This window comes from Excalfactoria chinensis, chromosome 1 (genome assembly GCF_039878825.1).
Source record: "Excalfactoria chinensis isolate bCotChi1 chromosome 1, bCotChi1.hap2, whole genome shotgun sequence".
In the NCBI taxonomy this organism is placed as follows: Eukaryota; Metazoa; Chordata; class Aves; order Galliformes; family Phasianidae; genus Excalfactoria; species Excalfactoria chinensis.
The window spans coordinates 97567607-97591723 of record NC_092825.1 but is presented as its reverse complement, the minus strand read 5'-3'; the positions used below and the strand labels follow the sequence as shown (position 1 = coordinate 97591723).

At 45.0% G+C, this 24117-nt stretch overlaps 1 protein-coding gene across 1 annotated transcript in view; it reads left to right on the top strand.

Moving 5' to 3' along the window:
* The window catches only part of CYYR1 (cysteine and tyrosine rich 1), a 60746-nt gene extending 40017 nt beyond the window's left edge, over positions 1 to 20729 (top strand). Inside the window, exons 3-4 of the mRNA XM_072353099.1 lie at positions 17059 to 17216; positions 19738 to 20729. Coding sequence (XP_072209200.1) covers positions 17059 to 17216; positions 19738 to 19871 — 292 coding nt within the window. The 3' untranslated portion in view covers positions 19872 to 20729. The remainder of the gene's footprint in view (positions 1 to 17058; positions 17217 to 19737) is intronic.
* Positions 20730 to 24117: the final 3388 nt, after the last annotated feature.

Below are 24117 nucleotides of genomic sequence, written 5' to 3'. Positions count from 1 at the left end.
CTCGTAGGGGAGATGGTCCAGGCCCTTCACCATCTTTGTGGCCCTCCGCTGGACTCTTTCCAAGAGATCCCTGTCTTTTTTGTACTGGGGAGCCCAGAACTGGACACAGTATTCCAGATGAGGCCTCACCAGGGCAGAGTAGAGGGGGAGGATCACCTCCCTTGACCTGCTGGCTACGCTCTTTTTAATGCACCCCAGAATGCCATTGGCCTTTTTGGCTACAAGGGCACACTGCTGGCTCATGGCCAACCTGTCGTCCACCAGGACGCCCAGGTCCCTCTCAGCAGAGCTCCTCTCCAGCAGGTCTTCCCCCAACCTGTACTGGTGTATGCAATTATTTCTACCAAGATGCAAGACTCTACACTTGCTTATGTTAAACCTCATCCGGTTTCTTACTGCCCAGCTCTCCAGCCTGTCCAGGTCTCTCTGAATGGCCGCACAGCCTTCAGGCGTGTCAGCCAATCCTCCCAGCTTCGTGTCATCAGCAAACTTGCTGAGGGTGGCCACTATCCCCTCATCAAGGTCGTTGATGAAGATGTTGAACAAGACTGGACCCAGCACAGACCCCTGGGGGACACCACTAGTCACAGGCCTCCAGCCAGACACCGCACCGCCAACGACAACCCTCTGCACTCTGCCAGTCAGCCAATTCTCGATCCACTTCACCGTCCACTCATCTATCCCATACTTCCTCAGCTTTGTTATAAGGATGTCATGGGGGACCGTATCAAAAGCCTTACTGAAATCAAGGTAGACTACATCTACCGCTCTCCCCCCGTCCACCCAGCTAGTGACATCTTCATAAAAGGCCACCAGGTTGGTCGAGCACGACCTCCCCTTGGTGAACCCATGCTGAGTACTCCTGATAACCTCCTTTTCTCCCAGTTGTCTGGAGATGGCATCCAGCACAAGCTGTTCCATCACCTTCCCTGGGACAGAGGTGAGGCTGACTGGCCTATAATTACCCGGGTCATCCTTCTTGCCCTTTTTGAAGACTGGGGTGACATTGGCCATCCTCCAGTCTTCAGGCACCTCCCCAGTTCTCCAAGACCTTTGAAAAATTACAGAGAGCGGCTTAGCAATAACCTCCGCCAGCTCTCTCAGCACCCGCGGGTGCACCCCATCAGGTCCCATGGATTTATGGACCTTAATGTTTCCTAAGCACTCACGGACCACCTCTTCCCTGACTAAAGGGAAATCTCCCATTCCCCAGATTCTCTCATCAACCACCGGGGACTGGGATTCCTGGGGGAGAGCCCTTTCACTAAAGACAGAGGCAAAGAAGGCGTTCAGTATTTCCGCCTTCTCAGCATCCCCCGTTACCAGAACACCCCCCTCACTTAGTATGGGGCCCACATTCTCCCTAGCCTTCCTTTTGCTGTTAATGTACTTAAAAAACCCTTTTTTATTATCCTTTATCTCCTTAGCTAGATTCAGCTCCAGGTGGGCTTTAGCCTTCCTGGTCGCATCTCGGCAGTCCCTGACTACATTCTTATATTGTTCCCAAGTGGCCAGACCCTTTTTCCACATATCGTGTACTTTCTTCTTTCTGCGGAGCTTGCACATGAGTTCCTTACTCATCCACGCAGGTCTCCTGGCACCTTTTCCTGACTTCTTAGTTGCAGGGACGCACTGATCCTGAGCCTGGAAGAGGAGCCGTTTGAATGCTAGCCAGCTCTCACAGGCCCCCTTGCCTTCTAGCACCCTGGCCCACGGGATGGCCCCAAGTAAGTCCCGGAGGAGATCAAAGTTGGCTCTCCTGAAGTCCAGGGTAGCAATCCTACTTTTTGTTTTGCTTCCTCCGCTCAGGATCTCGAACTCCACCATCTCATGGTCGCTACAACCCAAGTTACCCCCGACTTTTACTTCCTTAACGAGTCCTTCCTTGTTGGTAAGAATAAGGTCCAGCAGCACCCCGCCCCGCGTCGGTACCTCGACCATCTGCATTAGAAAGTTATCTTCAATACACTGCAAGAATTGTCTGGACCGCGCATGCTTGGCCATATTGGTCGTCCAGCAAATATTTGGATAATTGAAATCCCCCAAAAGTACCAACGCCCGGGAGCGTGATGCCACTTCCAGTTGGCTACGGAAGGCCTCATCAACCTCCTCTTCCTGATCAGGAGGCCTGTAGTACACACCCACTACAGTGTCCCCCTTACCAGCCTGGCCCTTGATTCTCACCCACAAGCTCTCGACTGCTACATCACTCTCCCCCAGGTGGAGTTCAATACATTCTAGCTGCTCTCTCACATAAAGAGCAACTCCACCACCCCGCCTTGCTAGCCGATCTTTCCTAAAAAGGACATAGCCCTCCATGACAACATTCCAGTCATGCGAGCTGTCCCACCACGTCTCTGTGATCGCAATGAGATCATAGCCATGCGATCGCACACAAAACTCCAATTCTTCCTGTTTATTCCCCATGCTTCGCGCATTAGTATACAGGCACTTGAGAGAAGGAGCATCTCCCCACCTCTCTCCATGCCTTTGAACCCCTTTGTCAGCACCCAACACGCTCTGCTTTAAGCCTTGAACTGCCGCCTCAGACCCAGCGGCCCTCATTTTGTCCCCTTCCCCCTTCGTACCTAGTTTAAACACCTGTCAATTAGTCCTGACAGTTCCTCGGCTAGAACCCTCCTACCCCTTGGAGACAGGCCGCTTCCATCTGCAGCTGTCATGTCAGGAGCCGAGTAAATTCTCCCATGATCAAAAAACCCAAAACTCCTATGTCGGCACCAACTCCTTATCCATTTGTTTAAGAGGTGGGTTTTTAGGCCCAACTCAGTATCCCTCCCTGTCACTGAAGGTACAGATGTAATAACCACTTGTACACCTGTACTGTCAACTACCCTCCCCAGTCTCCTGAAGTCATCTTTTATGACCTTCAGGCTTTTCCTACTGACTTCCTCACTGCCAGCCTGAATTATCAGCAGGGGATAGTAGTCAGTAGGCCGGATCAGATTGGGAAGTCTCCCAGCAATGTCCCTGACTCGCGCCCCAGGGAGGCAGCACACTTCTCTGTGTGTAGGGTCGGGCCGGCATATAGGGCCTTCTGTTCCTCGCAGAAGGGAGTCACCTATGACAACTACCCTTCTATCCTTCCTCGTGGAGGAAGTCTTGAGGCGTGGGTGTGACCGCTTACCCCGAGGCTCCCTCACAGGTGGGCCTGCCTCTACATCCACGCTCACCTCTTCCACGGGTTCCAGGGCCTCAAACCTATTTTGCAGAGGCACCTGGGGAACCGAGCATGGTCGTGGGCGGGGATACCCAGCACGCCTAGCTGGTATTTGTTTCCACCCATCCTTTTCTCTCAAACTATTTTGGTCCGATCGGCTACTGTAGGACAGAGGCTCCACCGACAGTCCCACACCCCTTAGCTCTTCATTTGAATTGCTAGGTGTAGGGGAAGGCTGAGGGTGCACTGTGGCAGGAGCACCGTCTGTCTGCATACTCCTTTCTATAACCTGTTTGTGAGGCAACCGGGGGGGACATGCTCCTTGGGGAGCCTCAGCTATGTTCCGGGATCCTGAGGCCAATAGGGCCTGGCACCACCAGTCGATTTCATTTTCACTATCTTTAATGGACCTCAACCTCTCAACCTCTTCCTTCAGGCAGACCACCATACTAAGCAGATCATTTATCTGGTCACACCTGAAACAGGCACAGCTGCCATCGACTGGCACTTCAAGGGCCAGGCTGTGACACTCACTGCAGCCTGTGACTTGCACGCTAGCGTGCCGCTTGTGGACCTCGGTCTGGGTCTCCACACTCCTCCTGGCAGCAGCCTTCCTCCTACCTGTGCTGGGGACCTCTGTCTGGGTTTCCACATCTTTCCTGGCAGTTACCTTCCTCCGGGAGGGAGCCATAGCAACCCAGAAGACCCCACTAGCAAAATCAGAAAAGTTTTACCAAGTTTTGACAAGCAGCTCTGTCTGGACCCTGTTAGTGGTGGTGCTGCCCACGACCCGGTATTAGAATGCTGACAGGTAGACCTGCACTTACCTTTACCCTTCACAGAGACAAGGTTGTTCCTCTTCTTCCGTGTGGGCAGGGGCGAAGCCCCTGCCCTCCTCAAGGCCTTTTAAAGAAGAAGAGGGCGAGGGTGGAGAACCGTTGCCTTGGCAACGCCCCCTCCACGTGTAGCCTGGGAACGCCCCCTCCACGTGGGCCGCTCTCTCTCGAGCTGCCGGGCTGCTCCTACCTCGGATGGATGAGGGAAAAGCCGAGCGAATCCCCTGGACACCCCGCGATAAACAGCCTCAGCTCTGCCAGGGGCAGCTCCGAAGCAGCGAACCACGGCGATCAAAAGGGTCTCTGCCGGGTTTGCACCCGTTTAAATATCCCGCTGTAGCCTTGGCAACGCCCCCTCCACGTGTAGCCTGGGAACGCCCCCTCCACGTGGGCCGCTCTCTCTCGAGCTGCCGGGCTGCTCCTACCTCGGATGGATGAGGGAAAAGCCGAGCGAATCCCCTGGACACCCCGCGATAAACAGCCTCAGCTCTGCCAGGGGCAGCTCCGAAGCAGCGAACCACGGCGATCAAAAGGGTCTCTGCCGGGTTTGCACCCGTTTAAATATCCCGCTGTAGCCTTGGCAACGCCCCCTCCACGTGTAGCCTGGGAACGCCCCCTCCACGTGGGCCGCTCTCTCTCGAGCTGCCGGGCTGCTCCTACCTCGGATGGATGAGGGAAAAGCCGAGCGAATCCCCTGGACACCCCGCGATAAACAGCCTCAGCTCTGCCAGGGGCAGCTCCGAAGCAGCGAACCACGGCGATCTTCTCCTACAACATCCTTGTTATGAAACTTAGAAAGTGTGGGATAGATGAATAAACAGTGAGGTGGACTGAGAACCAGCTGATTGGCAGAGCTCAGAGAATAGTCATCAGCAACACAGTGTCTGGTTGTAGGCCTGTAACCAGTGGTGCTCCCCAAGGGTCAGTGCTGGGTCTGGCCTTGTTCAACATCTTCATCAATGACCTAGATGAAGGGATAGAGTGTACCCTCAGCAAGTTTGCTGATGATACAAAGCTGGGAGGAATGGCTGACACACCAGAAGGCTGTGCTGTCATTCAGGAAGACATGGACAGCCTGGAGAGTTGGGCAGGGAAGAACCTAATAAGGTTTAACAAGAGCAAGTGCTGAGCCCTGCACCTGGGGAGGAATAACTGAAGGCATCAATACTAGTTAGGGGATAACCTGCTGGAGAGGAGATCTGCAGAAAAGGACCTGGGCTCCTGGTGGACAACAGGTTGTCCATGAGCCAGCAGTGTGCCCTTGTGGCCGAGAAGGCCAGTGGTATCCTGGGGTGCGTTAAAAAAAAGCATGGCCAACATGTTGAAGGAGGTGATCCTCCCTCCTCTACTCTGCCCTGGTGAGGCCACAGTTAGTCTACTTTGTCCAGTTTGGGGCTCCCAAGTTCAAAAAAGACAGGGATCTCCTGGAAGGAGTCCAGTGGAGGGCCACAAAGATGAGTAAGGGTCTGGACTATCTCCTGTATGAGGAAAGTCTGAGAGAAGATCTGATAACTATTATAAATATCTAAAGGGAGGTGGGAGGCAAATGGATGAGGCCAGGCTCTTCTTAGTGGTGTGTAGAGATAGGACAAGGAGTAATGGTCTAAAACTAGAACACAGGAAGTTTCATACTAACGTAGAATAATTTCTCTATGGTAAGGGTGACAGCACTGGAACAGGTGTCCCAGACAGTTTATGGAGCCTCCTTCTATAGAGATAATCAAGACCTGTCTGGACGCCTACCTCTCAGGCCTGATGTAGGGTACTTGTTTTAGCAGGGGAGATGGACTCAATCTCTTGAGGTCCATTCCAACCCCCACAGTTCTGTGATTCTGTGATACATCCATAGTGTCCATTGGCCTGTGTCTCTGTGGTCTTCATAGGCTCCAGCACAGCACCTGTTAAGAAAGAATGAACAAGAAAAATGCAATTGGTGCTATAAATCTGACGCAGAAAATAATGCAGAAGTGTCTCTTTTATTGCTTTCACAGGAGTAAGAGAGCTGAGTATTAAAGTGCATTAGAAAAAGGAGATGGAAAGAGAAGATGAAAAACATTTTTTTCTTTGTCTGCTCCAGAATTTCTAAAATTAAACTCTCAGTGTCTTATTATTTTTATTGGAAGACATGAGGGAAAAATCCCCCTATGCTGGATAATTCAAAGCCCAGATAGATTTATTTAGACTCAAAAAGCACTGTATTAGCTAGCACTGCCTTTTTTAAAGCTCTTTCACTGTTACTTAGGCGATGCACATAAATTATGGTTTTCTTTTTAAAATTGAATCAAGTAATATGTGAAGCTGAATAATCTCTTAATCCAGACTTTTCCTGCCAGATCTTCCAGGAGTTACTTCAGATTACTCACTTCCGAAAAAAATAATAATAATATAAAAAAAATCAAATCTACATGTTTTTCATTTCTCTACCGGGCAGAATTCTATAAGTAGTAAATCCTTCTGAGTTGCAGTTTAGTAAATCATAAATGCATTTTGGGGGTACAGTTTATGTTCTGAGTCAATTTTTTTCAGATCCATAAAGTAGCACTGTTTAGAATCATCTGTTCATTTTCTATTACTTTGTTACTTTATTTTATGTTATTTTCACTTGGTTGTTGTTGCCCCACCTCAAGCTGAAGGAAGCAGCGCCCAAAGTGCAGAGGAGGCTGAAACAGCCACTGATGTAGGGACATCCCTAAAGCATCCTAAAGTCTTCAAGGCAGAGCGAGGCAGGAGCTGTTGCTATTAAGAAGAGAAGTAACAAAAATGGTGAAACTAGAGTTTAAAGTACAGTTTTGATAAAAATCCAAGATCTTGCCAGTGAAAGAGAGTATTATCAAGTATTCAAGCCACCAAATGCTGCAATAACATTCTCAGCTCTGCTGGACACTACTTGTTTCAGAGGGAAGTGATTTGTGATGAAAAAATGCTTCCTTGCAAATAAATGTTCTGGCTGATTTGAGGTTCCATGCAATTTTTGAATATATAAGGACATATCCAACTGTGCCAGAACAAGGTCTGTGATCTCTCCTAAGGGAGAATGACAAGATCCCCAACTGGGCTGAATGAGCAGGGAGCATTTCAGGGATGACAGTGTCTGTAATGCCCTTCCATTCCAGTTCAGTTGGCATAAAAAAGATCTGCAATTAGCTTTGTAATATCTGGTCTGTGGCTTCTCCATCTGCACACTGCAGTCTTCATTGCTCTGAAAGTTCATGTTTGGATTTTGCTGTCTCTCTTGGGAGCTGATAGTGCAGTTCTCTGCAGTGATTCGCCAAGTGTGTATTTAGGGGCTACATTGCATCTAAGCGGAAATCTTTCAATATTAAAATATGTCTTACTTAGCAATTTATGTGAACTACTAGATTTTTTTCTAGGATACTTTTGTCTGACCACAAAGAAGGAAAAAAATGTTTCAGTTGGCCTCAACTTTTCCGTAATTGGGAAGATCTTGAGTCAGCAGCATGCATTTTTATATGAAGCATGGACTGAATGCGAGATAGCAAGTTTGAGCTTTTCCCTCTTGTACAGTATTTTGAGATAGAATGCATGAAGCACAGCCTGTGTAGGAGCCCCAGAAGGGAACTGGGAAACTTCAGGGTCACAGAATAGAAGAGGCACATACACATAATGCAAACAGGTTTCTCATTAGTAAACCAAATAATCACCCTCTCTTGGAGCTATATTTGGTGTCATTTTGCCTCTCAAAGACAGCACTATCCTGAAAAGGATTTAGCTGGCAAAAAACAAAAGTGCAGTTACCTCAGTTGACTGAGTCATTGAGTTTGGGCTAGAGACACGTGGCCATCTGAGTTTATTGCGAATTTGTACTGCCACTCAGAATAGAAAAGGGGAAGCTTTTCCAGCACTGCCCTCCTAAGCCACCTGATCCTGCTCTGCCGTGCCAACGTGAGTGTTTCTAGGAAAGCCTGAATGGTGCCATGGCCAGGAATCATGTCCAAGTTCTCAGAAGCTGAGGAAAGTCACCCTGACGCCTGTCTTCTTTCACCCCGCTACCCAAATGAAACACAGAGAAGAGTGCTGTTTATTTTGTTGTTGCTGTTTTTTCCAACAACCAATTTAATTTCTTTCCTTATTTTCCCTCCAGAGGACGGCGAAGGACACTCACTCATAGTTGTCTTGGCTTGTGCCGCATGGTTCAGGACTAGTAGCTAGGTCACACAATCGGGGTTGTTAAGAGAAAGCCTTCTGTGCCCTGAATGACTTCTCACAAATTCCTCCAACCAACTGGTTAGCCCTATGCAGGTTGTTCCTTGGCAGATCACTGGCTGCTTCCTGGGTTTGATACAGGCTCAAAGCATGGAGCCATCAGAATCTTAGTATGGCTTGGGTTGGAAGGGCCCTCAGAGCCCAACCAGCCCCAACCCCTGCTGTGGACAGAGCTGCTCCTTAGCAGCTTAGGCTGCCCAGGACCCCATCCAACCCAGCCTTGAGCATCTCCAAGGATAGGGCACCACAGCTTTTCTGGGCAGCCATGCAAATACCTCACTACCCTCTGAGTAATGAATTGCATCCTAATACTTAAATTAAGTCTCTCTTCTTTCAGTGAATTGGACTCTTACAGTAAGAGCTTCCCTGGAAGGGAACTGCAGGATTGCGCTGAGCTCATGGAGTTTGCAAATTCAAGCGTTTGCAGAATATTCCTGGGTTTCTCTAAAGCTTTTCTACCCAGTGAACAGGTTGGTGCCAAAGGCAAGTTACCACTGGGTTTGCTGGTGCCAAAGGCGAGTTACCACTGGGTTTGCTGGTGTTATGATCTTGGAAACCTACCACATCGTCCTGACACTGCACTTTTGACTCTCAGGGAGCTGCAAGTTGGGCAGTGATTTCAACCTTTCCTACTGTTGTTGATTGAGAAGGCATTTTAAAGACAGGCTCAGTCAGCAATGCAAACTTCAGGCATAACATGAATATAAATGCCTGAAATAAGGAAAGGTGCTTTAGGTGCAGTTGTGCCATGATTTTCTATTTAAGACAACACTGGGCTGGACCTTCAATGAGGAACATTTTGAGCAGTGGAAATTGCATTATGGCTTCTGCTTCCTTTCCAGGAAAACATGTGAAGCACATTACAGGGTGAGGGAAGGTCATGACTGCAGGGGACAGGAGAGGATGTCTGAACAGGGAAGGGTGGGACAAGAGGAACTGATGGAAGGCAAGGGGGGGATGAAGGTGGAAAATTGTAACTGGAAACTTGGACAGCATCTTAATTAGAATTCCTTTGGATAAATTAAAAAAAAAAAAAAAAAGAAAGAAAGAAAAAGAAAAAATCTTTCTCCCTTCACCCTGCCATTCTTCTGTATTTCTGACTTTTAAAATATCTAAATTTAAATGTGCATTTATATAGCATTTATATATACATATATATATGTATTAATGTTCTGAAATATTTGAACTGCCAGCCAGACAAAACCAGTCCGATGAAAATGCTGGACAGTCTGAGACTGATAAAAATGTGTTTGCTTAACCACGACCAGTTAATAACACTACTGTGTGTTAAGTGCTGTGGTTGCTGTATGGCAGTGTGCACCTCCCAGCTGTGTTTCATGCATCATTCCCTCTGTATATTACATTGTTTCTGAGACAGCCCTGCTCCAGGCCGTCCCTTAAGGTAGAGGGAAACAGTGATTCCTGCCTTCCACAAAATGAGCAGGGCAGGTGTCAGTCTCATGGAGTGGGGGCAGAGGAAGCAGTTCAGAAACAGTGACAAGGGTGCTACTGCTTGCTTTCTCTGCCCTCCCATTACTTTAGTGGCTGCCTAAGGCCATACACACCTTTACAGAATCACTTATTTTAAGCACTTTGCAGCCCTCCTGGTCAAGCAGCACCTCCAGCAGAAAAGCCTATGGTTTGGCATAAAGGAAATAGGCATAAAATGTCTATGTATTTCTCAAAAGGCAGATTGTCCAAAGAGCCTCTGCCCAAACCAGAACAAGCTGTAATTACAGGTCTTTTGTTTTGCAGTTTATACGACTTTCTCTGTGGTTTTGCAAGTGCACCGGTTACACTTCATTGGCTCTACAGCTTTTTAACAAGCTGTAGAAGGTATCTTATTGCTCTTACATTGGTAATACTAAAAGACAGAAAGTACTGGCCTTTAACCTTTTGCAAGATTAGGTAGTTTAACTACATGGAGAAGTCTCAAATGGTGACCGGTTGTCAGTACCTGGAAAGAAGGAGGTCAGGATGTTTACCCACTACCTTTTCATTGTACACCTATGACTCAGAATATTTTGCTGCTTAAGTTAGTAATCTTGTGAAAATAATAAGGCAGAGAGAGATGGGCACAGAGGGAAAAAAAAATGAAGGAATTAAACATTGGCAGCACACCTTAGATCCAACTGAATAGGAACAAAAGAGGGAAATACCATCCAAATACAGTTTGTACCCAGATTTAATAGACAGGATTTGTTTACAGGTACAATCAAATCACTATCTTCCTAATGCTGTAAAACATGCCTTTAAAGGAGGTTCTGGTAGGAATTTTGCCTATGTATGGTTTGCAAAGCTAAACTTTATAGGCAAGCTAGATGGTTTGAGCTGCTACTCTGCAAACTAATTCAATTTAAGACAGGAGGCAGCATCCAGCTGACTGTTTCACTGGTTTGATGATTTTTCAGTCTGTGTTATCCTAGTTTCTTCCTCCTGTGGTAGTAGAACTGTGGAGAGAAGGCTGCAGGCTCAGCCGTAGGTACCTGGAATATAGCAGAAATCATAGAATGGCTTGAATTGGAAGGGACATCATAGATCATCTAGTTCCAATCCCCATGCTGTGGGCAGGGTTTCTAACCACTAGATCAGACTGCCCAGGAACCCATGAAGCCATCTTCACCATCTTCATAGCCCTCCTTTGGACACTTTTTAATAGTTTTATGTCCTTACATTGAGACACCCAAAACTCAAGTTGAGGCCATGCCAGCACAGAACAGTGGGGCAGTCCCTTCAACCAGATAGCAGTGTTGTAAGCTTCAGTAAACTGGTTTTATCCTTTAAATGTGGCTGCAGTTTTTACTAGGTTTTTACTTCCAGCAGCCCAGTACAAAATCCACAGAATGTCTGTAATTCATTTATAGCTGAGGGGTTCTTGAGGTGCCCTGGACATAAAGCCAAACTGCCCATGGCAGTAAAGCCACTTGGAGGAGCACTCACTACATGGTTCTGCACTTATTAGAAGAACAGAGCAATTGTGAGGATGGGAAACAAGCCCAGAGCAGGACTGCTTGCTCCCGTGCAATCAAGAGAAGACTGCATGTGAGACTGCTACACTTCTGCTGTCAGAGTAAACGGAGGTTTGCTGACCGAATTAAATAAATAGCACCCTCTCTCTGCAAGTAACATCGACTCTGATTAAGAGTTCAGAGAATACATTTTTCAAGATGTCGATCGCTGGATCAGAAGATCAAACATCATTGATTTCTCTATATTTTATCCCAGAAAATCATTTAAAAAGAATGAACAACAACAACAACAAACCTATATCCGCTTCTTTTTGAATTCTCAAAAAGTGTGTGTGGGGGGAGAATAAATATTAGTATTAGCTGTAGTATTCCAAATTGTATTAGGTGCATTATTATTATTGTAGAGATGCAGTGCCAGCAGATCACAAAGGATTGGCAAGAAATTAATGGAGGACTAAAAAAGTACTGGAAATTAGGAAAGATAATGAAGTGGAAGAGATCAGCTGATCAAAGGGAAGACTGAAAATGACACATCATTCTTGCAGTCAAAGGGTAATGAAATACGGTGGAGGCAAAGTGGGAATACTGATCTTCATATGCTTCTAAGAACTTCTTGCTATAGTCAGTCAAATTTCAGTAAGATTGCTAACATAAGCTATTACAGAATGAAAAGACCTTCATGCCAATAGAAATGCATCTTTGGTGCACAGCTCTACCACTTCTGCAGTGATAGTTTCTAAATTGATAGAACACTATGGAATGAGCTGGATTTTTGAAAATCTAGTGGCATAAATTCTCCTTTGCCAGGTTAGCCTGTGCCCTGCAGCAGAAGACACATGTCCGGACCTCATAGCAGGAAACCCAGGACCCATGAGCATTATCTAATGCATAATGGAAAAAACAGCCCTAACTCCCACCTGAAAGAATAACTCTAAGCTGATGTTACCTCTCAGAAATAAGACTTGGAATTATGGTACATAGTTCCATAAAATCTCATCTCCCAGTCGTTTGACAACCAAAAAGCCCCGATCCAATACCATGGATTGTCTAGGAAAAAAATTTAATATGCCTCTGTGTAGTACGTGCATCTGCTGCATTCTGACTGCTGCATGCAGCCCTCAAAAGACAACAAAATAGGATGAGAAGGGCAAGTATGGGTAACCAGAATGATCAAATTCACCATACATGGGGCAACCAGAATAGGGATCGTGCAGGATGGGTGGGAGCTGGCTGCCAGGTGTGATGCTAAAGGTCTATAAAATAGTGGGCAGTGCAGAAAGGGATCCAGTTAAAACATGAACATACGTGTCTGGGTTAGAGAGTTGTTGAGCTGCAAACCATTAGTGGAGGCTGAGGGAAACACAGGTTTTTGCATTTCTTTTTCAGTCTTCTGTAGGCATCTTTTTGGCTACTTGCTCTTATCGCATTTTCCAGCTTAAGGAAGCCTTTAAAGGTCTGCCAGGGAGGGAGAGGGCTGAAGGAAACAGAAATCAAGAGAAAAGACATGCTTTTGAAAAACAACACATGCACATGTACAACTAGAAGACAAAGAGATAGGGATAGTCAGCAGTGCACCAGACAGCACCCGATCCCTGGGAGGCACTCAGGGGTGCTGCCTAGCAAGGATAGTGATAGATGCACAAACCTGCCCCCCCATCATCATCTTTGGAGGACAGCATTATGGTCTGTGGGCTTTCTGAAAAAGGTGTTGGAAAGGCTTTTTCTCATCTTTGAAGTTTTGTACTAATAAACCAGGCTTCCGGGCAAGATGTTATGCTCCAGGCAATACCACATTTAAAGTCAGGGCAGAACCCAAGAAGGAAAAACTACTGCATTATAAGGATGACAACAAACTAGGAAGTCCATGCCATATAGCAGTGCAGGCTACAGAGACTTGGCTCCCAGATTTTGGTCATACACTTATACGCTTAAAAATAGATGCCTGTGCTTCCTTTTGGAAGCACTAACCTGTTGAGCTGTAAGATTTTAGGCCCCAAGGTGGAGATGACCTTGGATGCAGTGCTTATCTGAGCAGACTTGTCATCCACTTTGCTTGCCTTCATCCCAAATCTCCAGCCTTCTGAAGGGCAAAATGGCACCAAATGAATTTCATTTTTGCTTGGTAAGACTTGAAGGAACAGGATTGCTCTTCAGTTTCTCTCCTATTCTCTGGTCATCTCAGCTGTAACATTCCCAGACTGGAGCAGCAGCTGGTGATGCCCTATCAGCTGTGTAAAACATCCAGGTCACCAGGCCCAGCAAGCAGTGGCATGTCTGTCCCTGGGCGCTGTGGCCATGCTCTCTGCTTGTCTCCAGCCCCGCCATGGTTCTGATCCCCTGCACTGGGCTCTCTGACCAGCAGCATTAAGCCATAAATGAGATTTATATTCTTTCCAAGTTAGATGTTGCTAGAAACACTCCCAAAGCTGCTTCTTTGTATGTGATTTTTACCCTCACAGTTTTGTTTGACACTTCCACATTTTAAAGTTATTTTCCTTCTCTCCCTCTTTACTTTCCTGTGCATTGTTCTTTGGCACTTTTTCTCATCCTATGTTTTTGCTTCTGTACATGACTTTGCATAATGTTTTCCTTTAAATTGTTCAATTTCAAAGTTTTCCCTCTATTTCAAACTTCCTAGCTGCTGTGTGACTCTGCTGTGTGGTTTCTAGGTCTTCTTTTGCTCTACAGTGTCCTTTATCCCTTAGGCAGGTTCCCTTGAAAAGCTTTGTGGTGGAGATAAAATGGAAGATATCATCACGGGGTTCTGCCAGAGCTGTTGTAAGGAGCAGGTGCTGAGGATCCCTGCAGCAGGGTGTGCATGTGGTTCAGTCATTGCCTTTGCTCCCTTGCAGAGCACGTCTCCCCATTTCATCCCCACCAGTACCCCTTAAAGTAGAACACTCAGTTGCTGTAGCAGTTCAACCTGTGTGACTGTGGCTCTGATCAGGATCCCACCAAAGCCAGCAAATGCCTGTCTGCTGATGCTCAATCAGGCTGCAGCCAGATTTTAAAAGTGACCTACATCTCTGTATCTCAGGCTCTCTCTGCGTAACTGCCCATGGCTGGTCTAAATTTACCACTGCGGTGTGAAAATGTGAATGCAGAAGCAGCGGTAGGCCTGGCTATTTAAACTACTTTCTGTCCTGGTTTCAGAGCCACAAACAAGACTTGCACTTAGCAGCTTTGTCAACAGAGCCAAGCAGATGAATATTTTCTTTGATGACCGTTTTTGGTTCCAGTTGATAGCAGTACCAGCAGGAGCCATGCAGGAGAACAGCACAAGAATCCTTTAGCTGATACTCCTTAATTTGCTTACTGAACCAGGTTCTCTGTCCTGGCAGAGGTTATGTTTAGACCTAGCTCTCTGTGAATTTCAGACAAGGGAAGACCTGGATGGGCCTCTGTGTAGGGGCAGAACAAGGATGGTCAACCAGCTCTGCCCAAGGGAGACCAGGGGAACCTGCAGGGCTGCAAGGAAGGCCTCGATTCTCACTTCTGTCATCCAAAGCAAGCTGGCAAGTAGATAAGTGTCTGTAACTTCCTGGGAGCAATGAAAACTTCTCTTGAAGATAGTATCCAACGTTCTCCTGTCTTTTTTCCTTTCCTTACGAACACTCTTATTTCTCATGTTGGTTATCATTGAATCTGCATTTGAATTAGTGGAGAGACACTGCTCTAGAGCAATAACAGTTCATGAAGAAGGGGAAAGAAAGAATGCAAGCCGGGGTGTCTGATGAGCACTGGTTCATGAGGCGTGTGTTCTATGGTGCTTGTGCAACCCATGGCTTGGGGCAGGTAACCAAATGGTATCCATATAACTTTGCCTCTGGAGACAGCTGAGAAATTCTTATTTGAACGGTATTTAAATTGGACTTTATTAAGATAGAACTTCTAATTTATCTCTTGGAAAGTAACTGCATTATATATTAGCCATAAGCGTGTACCATTTTGTGCATTACCCACATCTGTCAGCATTTTGGCTGGAAGTTACCTTTTTCTGAGTGTGCAGCCAGTCAGGAGTGCACAAAAGTGTTGCAGTTTCTGGGACTTCTGGGACACTGGCCTGGCAGGGCCTACTTGGATTGCAGGTATGCAGCACAGGTCCTGAGGCCACTGGTTGGTGCTTCTGTTTCTTCTACCTGAGTGAGGAGTGGTGTGCATGTAAGAGCATTCCCTGTCACCACAGTGCTCCTGGTGAAGGTGAAGTTAAAGTGGAGATGTCTGTAAGCAGCTGTTCATGCTGGTGAATACCAAAATGCTTGGTCTCAGCAATACTCCAAAATGGCTTTTAAACTACTGGTTTTGTGGCCAAGTGCTTGCTGCCATGAGTTAGCATTTCATAAGTTCAACCTTTATGTGTTCTGCAAAATACTAACAGGCTTACTGTCCCTGCACACCCTTCATTTATTGCTACATAACAGCAGAGAGTGATTTTAGCTCCCCAGTAGAGTATTTTAGTAAGATAGCAAACTGTGTTTGCTTGTGCTGTACAACCCTGTATTTGTACTGCAAATCATATCCAAGTTCCTGAATAGCTGGTACCTATTGTTACCTAAAAACAAACTTAAATTCATACTTTGGTTCCTCAATAAAAGGATTTTTCAGTCCCGATTTTTCAGATATTGAGTGTACTCTGACTCTTGCTGACTTTGTGGAAGCTAATAGGCTATCAGCATGTTGGAAGCCAGGCCTGCTGCTTACTGCCATGTTGGTATGGGGAAGCTAAACTGTGTTTAGACTCCTTTCATTATTTATCTTTGTGGTACTGCTGTACCTGCTTTTTTTCTCTGCACTACAGTAATTCCTAGCGGAGCTTATTTCTGTTGACCAAACTGTCAGTTTGGGTTGAATAAAATGTCCAGTGAAAAAGTTTCCAGCAAGGCTGCTATCTGAAATCTTTGCTGGTAGAAGACATTCACAAAGAACATTTCTGTCAGGTTGCTGCTTTGTTTCATAAAAGGACAGGCTATATAATACTGTCATTCACATGTGGTTTCACTTCCTGTGCCTAACAGCAAACCCCGGTGAACTGTATGTTCATGAGAAAGGCTCATTTTGCCCTCGGTATTATTGGGAGCTCCTCAATGCCTCTTAGTGAGGCTTTTCTCCTGTGTGTCAGTGAGATGAGGCTTCCTGTCCTTTCTCTGTATGATTTCAAGGAAAGTCTGATTCATTACTTCAGGGGCTGTGCTAAATTCCTTCCCTTGGACCATTTTAAAAGAAATCATTTAAGCCTCAAATACTTGCGCTGGCTGCAGCAGCAGCTGTGCAAAAGGATGGGCACTTGCTTTGCTTTTTGCTGCTCACCCTCAAGAAGAGCAGGCTCTCCTTAATCGCTGGGCTCAGGAGCAGAGCAAAAGGACTTTTTGACCCAAGATAAAATAAAGACAAAAACATTCTTGTGGAAGCACAGCATGCAGACGCTTTGGGATGCTTCTGGAATATATTACTGGGAGTAGCTTGCACTTTCTTTTGAAAAGAAAATCATACCAATGCCTTTAGGAAAAAGAAGCCTTGTGTGATGAGGAGAAAGGGAGGAAATTATTCTTGGTGATATTTGGTTGTTGAAATGCAGAAGGTCCTGGAATGAGAAGATTTCACGAACAATAAGTAAGTCAAGAGAGTGATCTGGCACAATTACAAAGGTGACTTCAAAACATAGATCTCTAAAACCTTTCATTTCTTCTATCCAGAAATCCTCATGGGTCAAAAATCGTAGCATTTGCAGTAATCAGTATGCACTTTGGTTGGTTTTTCGCTCAAATTGAGGCCACTCCTGAGGAAAGAATCCTGTTTCTTTTTTAAACATTACTTGGCTGAGACTTACTGTGTATTTCCATTCCCTTTGCAGAGGCACGGCAATAGCTGGAATTGTTTTCGGCATCGTATTCATCATGGGAGTGATTGCCGGGATTGCCATCTGTATCTGCATGTGCATGAAGAACAACCGTGGCACCCGAGTGGGGGTCATCCGGACAGCACACGTCAACACCATCAGCACCTACCCGGGTAAGGAGGCCAGGTGCAACTGGGGCCTGAGCTCCTGGTGCAGGTGTAGCTGTGGGTAATCCTGGCTTCACAGTGAAAACTCTTCCTGATCTGCAGGGAGCAGCATGGCTCCCTGCTGGAGAATCACAAGATAGCTCAGTGCACACAGGGTTCATTAGGGCAGTGGGCTAATGAAGTCTGGCCAGATGTCACATCAGCACACTCAAGCCCCACTCAGAGCAGCACTGTGTTGTGCTGGATGGGTTTTCTCCACATGCCAGAGGCACTCTGGTGAGAAATCAATTGGTTTTCTTCCTTGTTCTGAACCAGTGAGAACTTGGAGCAAGCAGCAGAGATGTCTCTTGTGCTTGGTGAAAGATAGCAGGGGTCTGACAGTGCATGTCATCTCCAGCTAAGTACTAGATGTGCTCAGCAAGTCGGTGTATTACACGGTTTTGATATAGTATTTTTTCACAAGCAGAGCAGCACCAGAGGAGGCACAGAGCCAGGCTCTGATGCACCCCAGAGGACAGTAGGGGCCCTTATATGCCTTGTTCCAATGTAGCTGTGCCTTTGGTGAACAGGAGCTGGTACATCTGGTAGTTTCTGAAGTAGCTCTGTGCAGAGCTGCTCTCTGCACCATACCTATTAGCTCCCCGCTTGAGAAGAGTTAGGTACAGGAGCACCAAGGGCAGTTCTCCGTTAGGCTACTAGGGTCATTTTTGTGGGACCCTCACTGTGTGAATGTGGATGCATTGTTGAAGAGCAGAGCTGATCCTGGGAGCAGCATCAGTGTTTATGCTGCACAGCTATGTCTCTGCTTTGGTGACATGATTAATTACAAATCCAGGAGCAACTGCCTAGGGATGACTGAGAGTTCGCTGTAATAAAAGGCAATGGTTTTTCACAGATGAAGTCCCCTCCTCCCACTCTTAGAGATCCCTTGATTTTATATTCCCTTCAGTTGCAAAGGTTGCTGCAAACCCCAGGTGCATTAAGTATACTTAAAGGCAAGCTATGCAATATTTAGGATGTCTTCTTTCATCACATCCACTGCTCTTAGTGTCTGTTCTCTCCCCCATCCTCTCGCTTTTCCTTTAAACTAAAACCAGCTGTAATCATCCTTATCATGGCAACATTGTTTTGCATAGAGAGATGAGTAATGAAATAAAACTGCAATATTCCCTACCATCATTTGCTGAAGAGCCACTTTAGAATCTAGCAGTCACCACAAGCTGTAAAAATGACAGCAAAATGAAGGCTCTGGGGCTGTAGCCTTTTCCTCCCCAAGTCTGCTCTGGCTATGACTCACCCCCATCTCTCCACCTCCAGACAATTTGTCTTTGCATTCCCCCTCTTCCTCTGAGCAATTCTTCATCTCAGCAGCAGCACTTTTTGGAGGATGGCCCAAGCTCCAAAATGCTGTTTTCCCCACTGTCATGAACACTTCTTTAGTGGATTTTCTGTAAGGTTTATGTCCAGTATTTCCCCCTTCCATTGCCAGAACAGCAAGTGAGGAAACACTTTTCCTTTGGCCTCAGCCACGGGGGCAGAAAGGTTTTCAGAGAGCAGGCTGTGCTCTTCCTGCCACACTGAGCCTCGAGTCTCTTCTCCCCATTGCTAACATCTCAGGTTTCTGTTTTCTTTCTGTTTAAGTGACATTTTGATTCCAGTCTGCTGGGATTGAAAGGCCTCCATGGTGTCATGAACTGAGAAAGCAGATTCAGGCTTAAAATTCATACACTGCTGTAATAGGGTTTTTATATGAGGCCTTCAGTTCCTACCACACTGCAATTCTGCAGCACTTACTGTCTTTTTGATCACTGAATTAATCCTCCTCTGTGGTTAGTAGAAGTAATTGAAGAAAAGGTTTTCAGCTATTTCCAAGTATTTTTGTGTGGTTTTGTTTTTTTTTCCTGACTGACTGATCTGGTTTACAAACACAGGGCTCTCCTCAGAAGTCTCCTTCAGAGAGAATAAAATGAAAGCTCTGTTATTCCTCAGCTTGAGACCTGGGAGCATCCTAGAAAGATGTCCAGATTTGCCCCAGAGGCTGTGATGCTGCTGTGCTGCAAGGAGCTTTCTGCTCTGTTTGACATGGCATGTCACGCATCTTCTGGGGATCCAAAGAGTGTTTCAGAGATCAGTGAAGGCCCTGCCTACGTAATCATTTTTAGGCAACATAAATCTATAGTGCTGATGAAGAGGATGAGATGAAGAGATCTGATGAAAACCCAGCCTTTCTCCTCTGAAAAACAGTAGTTCTCTGCCACGTCATCCTGGTATCATTTGCCATATGGCCGCTCAAACACCGTTAACAGCACAAGTCTGTGGTCACAAGGATAAGCAGTAAAAAAAGGCAATGATCAAGGACTTGCCCTGACATAAAGTGAAAGTATAGTGACAGTCTGAAGAAAGTAAATATATGTTGCCAATAGACTTTATCTATCTGTTCTATGGAAGTCTGGATGTCAACTAGAAAACGTATGCATACGAAAAATACTGTTTTTTTAACTACTTCTTCTTCCTTCTCCCATTTTAGTGACTCCACCACCATATAGTTACGAACATGAAATGGAGTACCCTGTTGATCTACCTCCACCTTATACTCCAACTCCACAGACTTCGATACAGTATCCCCCACCCCCTCCTTACCCTGGTTATTCTGGGAAATAATGGCATGGCTTTACCCTGTTGTTAACTGATTGTTGAAATAGCCAGCACCATTGGAACAAATATTTTTGGCTCAGGGACAAGTAGGATGGGTTCTGTATCAGTATATCTGGTCAAACATCAAAATAACCAAGTTTTCCTGTGGCTCAGGACAAAGAAAAATGCTGTCCATTCTGGACCATCACGATCCATGGTTAAACAATGTGTGACAAAAGAAACAGTCCCTATAAGTCAGTGCCTGATGAGTAACACTTAGCATCAGTGCTTAGTCTTAGCTAAGACTAAGCAACCCCTCTGAGCGATTGGGTATTGGAGTCTTCCTGTTGAAGAACGTGCACATGCTTCAGATGGTCCAACAAGGTCTGTTTCAAATTGCTCAGGAGACAGCTGCTGTGACTTATTCTGCATGAAAATTCCAGCCGTGGTCTTCAAACACATTACACCTTTCTGTGAAACAACGGGAATAAGAAAGAGCAAGGAAGACTGAAGCTTCGATTTCTACATTGGGATGAGAATACCTAATGATCAGCTGTGCGTATTGATCTGATAAGTGCTGCTGGAGTTATTCAGCAACCAAAAACTGATGGATGTTATTTTTGGCCAAATGCAGGAGGTTTTAAGTGCCTACTTTTTAAGAAAGTTGAAGCCAGTTTATGGCCTAAAATGTAAACATGAAGAGCATTTTTATGTGTGAATTACACTAATTTATCGCTGATGAACTTTTAGCTGGACTTAAATATTCTGCACACTGGACAAGGCTACAGTGCCTTTTTAAAACCAAATCATGTGTTGATTTAAAAAAAGAATATTGACTTGGGAATACAAATGAGATAAGTAAAATAAATCACTTACTAAAGCATCATAGGTTTGTCTTTCCATTGGGTTGCATGAAGATGTTTTTAAAAATAAACAGTCATACTGTTTTCCAGTAATAATGGTATCCACTCTAGCCAAAGATAAGAGAAGATTTGGATTGGTTGCTGGGGGTACCTTGGAGCTTTCTCCAAGGAAGGGCAGTTCCATTCTCATTTCTGTTTCACTGCTCAGAGGTAACAAATCCTGAACAAGGTTATCTTCACAATTGTTTCTGCTCTGGACTTATCCTGTGACATCCCTGCTGCTAACATGACCTCTCCTAAGATACAGATGTGCCTCAGTTGAAATCCTCCTGTGAAGTCTGACTTTCTGTGCACTGGATTTTGGCACTCTGTACTCAGAACCATCTGTTGCGGTATTGAGTGTGCCTTCCAACCTTTCCATCTGGGCTATTGGTCAGTGTGAAGAATAGAAGAATCACGTTGTTTTTCCTGCAGGAAAAAACCTACCACATCATTCTACACTACTACCTCAGCACCAGATGGTCTTTCTGTGCCAAAAAGTTACCTGTAGATAATGAATACTGTCGTTTCCCCCATATGTGTATTATTTCATTTCTTTGAACTGAGCATGCAGACACACCAATCAAAGAGTAGCTTGTATGTAAGGAATCCAGTCTCCTAAAAAAATAAAGAAAAAAAAAAATTATCATAAATCTCCCTTTAAAGGAAGAGTTTCTCCAGCAGTGGCCTTTGTCAGGACAATTTACAAAGCAGATTCCTTGAATAAAAAGGTGTTTCTGGAAAACAACTAGAAGTCTTTGGTCGCAGAGTCCTGTGTTTTTCAGCTTTGAGGTTGTGTGTTGCCTCTCATGATACTGCATAAAGGTCAAGGTAACCTACCTATACATCACTTGTTCCTTGGGAAAATTATAGAAATAACAATTTGAGAATTTCATAGCGATTGAGAGCTATTGGTTTGATATGAAAACTCTAGTGAAGATGATGATTTTTGTATGCTAATATCTGCTGTAGATCCATATATTTGGGGCCATACCAAACCGTGACCTTATTTCTCAATGGACATCGAATCTTGTCCTTTCTAAGAGCATAAAACATACAGATGGCATCCTTAAAGCAAATGAGGTAAATGTAATGCCTCTTACAATAGCCTCTTTTGAAAAACAAATGATGATTGCTTTGAAAATGAGTAAGTAAACTGGGAGTTTGAAAGATTCCTGGAAGTGAAGGAAGAGAACTTAAACATAACCCTCCTAAAGAAATGGGAGCACTTGCTAATACTGAAGTTGAATTCTGTTGAAAAAGTTGAAACGTTGTTATACCTTAGGTGTTACATTCTTTGCGAGGAAACATGTAATTTATTCAACACCTCCGTATTCAAAGTGCCTGCAGTTCAGATATTCCTGGCCAGTAGTCATTTATTCTGTTTCACATGAACAGCTTGCGGGTGAGTGGTTTCGTACAAAGCATTTTTACCCAGTCTTATAGATTTATTTCGGTCTCATGCCCTACATCAGATTGTGAAGTAAGAAAAAAATGCAAAAAATATAACCTTTGGCTGAAAGAGAACAAATGATCTTTTGCTTTTCTTCCTTGGCAGTGGGCAGTATCACTAATTTGGTCAGGGAACATAGCAGTGCCTTGGGCAATTCGTATACTTAGACTGCGTGCTACTGATTTGCTTGTGATCTCAGGTTGCTTTGCCTTTGGCTCGTAGTTTCTAGGCTGAACTGGAAAGACAGAGAGGGGAGGTTACTGTGGCTGGGGCACAGGACTTGGTCCCATGAATCTTCTGGGTTTCATAGCCTAGCACGTGAGGTGATTGCCTGGTTGCATGATTGTTGTTATGGACTGGAAGCAGCAGGAACTGCAAGTGCTTTCAAGAGCACATATGCTTGCATATGTTCTGATGTTCCTCTCTTGCAGGAAGAAAATTCTGTGTAGCACCTTATTTAATCCTGTTTCGAGGATATTTCGGGCCATGATTCATTTCACAAACTTAATTTTAATCTGGCATTTCTTTAAGTTTTTCTCCCCTGGAATAAGCTACCTCCAAGCCAGTCTCTCTGACAGTCTGTTGTTTCTAGGGTACATACCAAGCAGCAGGAGAAATGTATTTAAGAGCTAATGACCCATTTGGGAGACTTTACAAATTAGGTAATAATCAGTTGGAGGAGTGACAAGGCCAAGACAAAGCCAAGGGAAGTTAATGTGCTAGGCTGCCATTACCCAAATGACACACTCCAGTGAAAGGATTGTTAATGTAATTGTAAGCCTTTTTTTAATTAGTGAAAAATGTAAGGATTTATGTTTTCTAATATAACTTTTCTGACTTTGAAAGACATCGTTTCACTGATGTGCAAGACCAGATTTTCAGTAGAGCCACAATGAAAATATTAGATTGCTCCACTTGAATCAATATTAGCAGTGTTCTTGGTACTGTGGAAACACATTCTTCAATTTAAGGCCAATGTTCTCAAGACCCTTTGTGGATGTAATAGGATAGTTCATAAAGTACTGGCAGCTGTCTATTATAATAGTTAATGTTCTGTTTCTGTATTCATTTTCATCCTGGAAGCTCCCCAGGTGCTTTAGTAACTAGAAAAACAATTATTTTAATCACCTTGGAATAAAAAACAACAGGTATTTCACAGCACACAGAACACCTTATGGTAGAGTTGAGGTAAACAGTTTAAAAACAGTGAATATATCTCTTCAGTTTCACTAAAATGGCAGTGCTTGGAAAATAGGCCTGGAGAAAATAATGACCAGGACCTTTTGTTGAGTAGTCTCTGCAGTTACTTTCTGATGGGAACACCCAGCCTACTGGCTATTCTTATATTGCAGCAGCCCCTGAGGTCCAAAAAGCCGTGCTTTTGAGTTATCGTGCATTCACTGCGAAAACACCTCCTCTCCCACTCCACCATGACTTTGGTGTGTAGTCAAACTAGATGAACAAGTGAAAGACTAAGGAAAGGAGAGTGATGCTCCCTTATTTTACAAAAAGGAAACAAGGCAGGATAAGCAAAATGATCAGCTTTAACTTTGTGTGACCAGGAGAGGATGGATCATTATTCCTGTGGACAGCCACTATCACTGAGAGGTATATGTAAGAATTAGGCTAAAGAGCAACCAGGAGGAATGCCCAGAGATCCCAGGAAGCTCAGACTCAGGGATAGTGTAACTCAGGGGGCTGCAGTTGGTACCTGGAGCAATTGTGTGGTTTGTTGTGAAGTTGGTAAATATTTGCACATCACTGGAAAGGAAAAATGCTAATTTTTGTTACACTGTGTGTGATTAGTATTTTGCATCCTTAGCGGAGATTAGGAAAGAGCAGCCTTTGGATACTGTTGCTATCACAACAATGACTAAGGATGAACTAAAGTCAACTAAAACAAAAGGAAAGGCAAAGG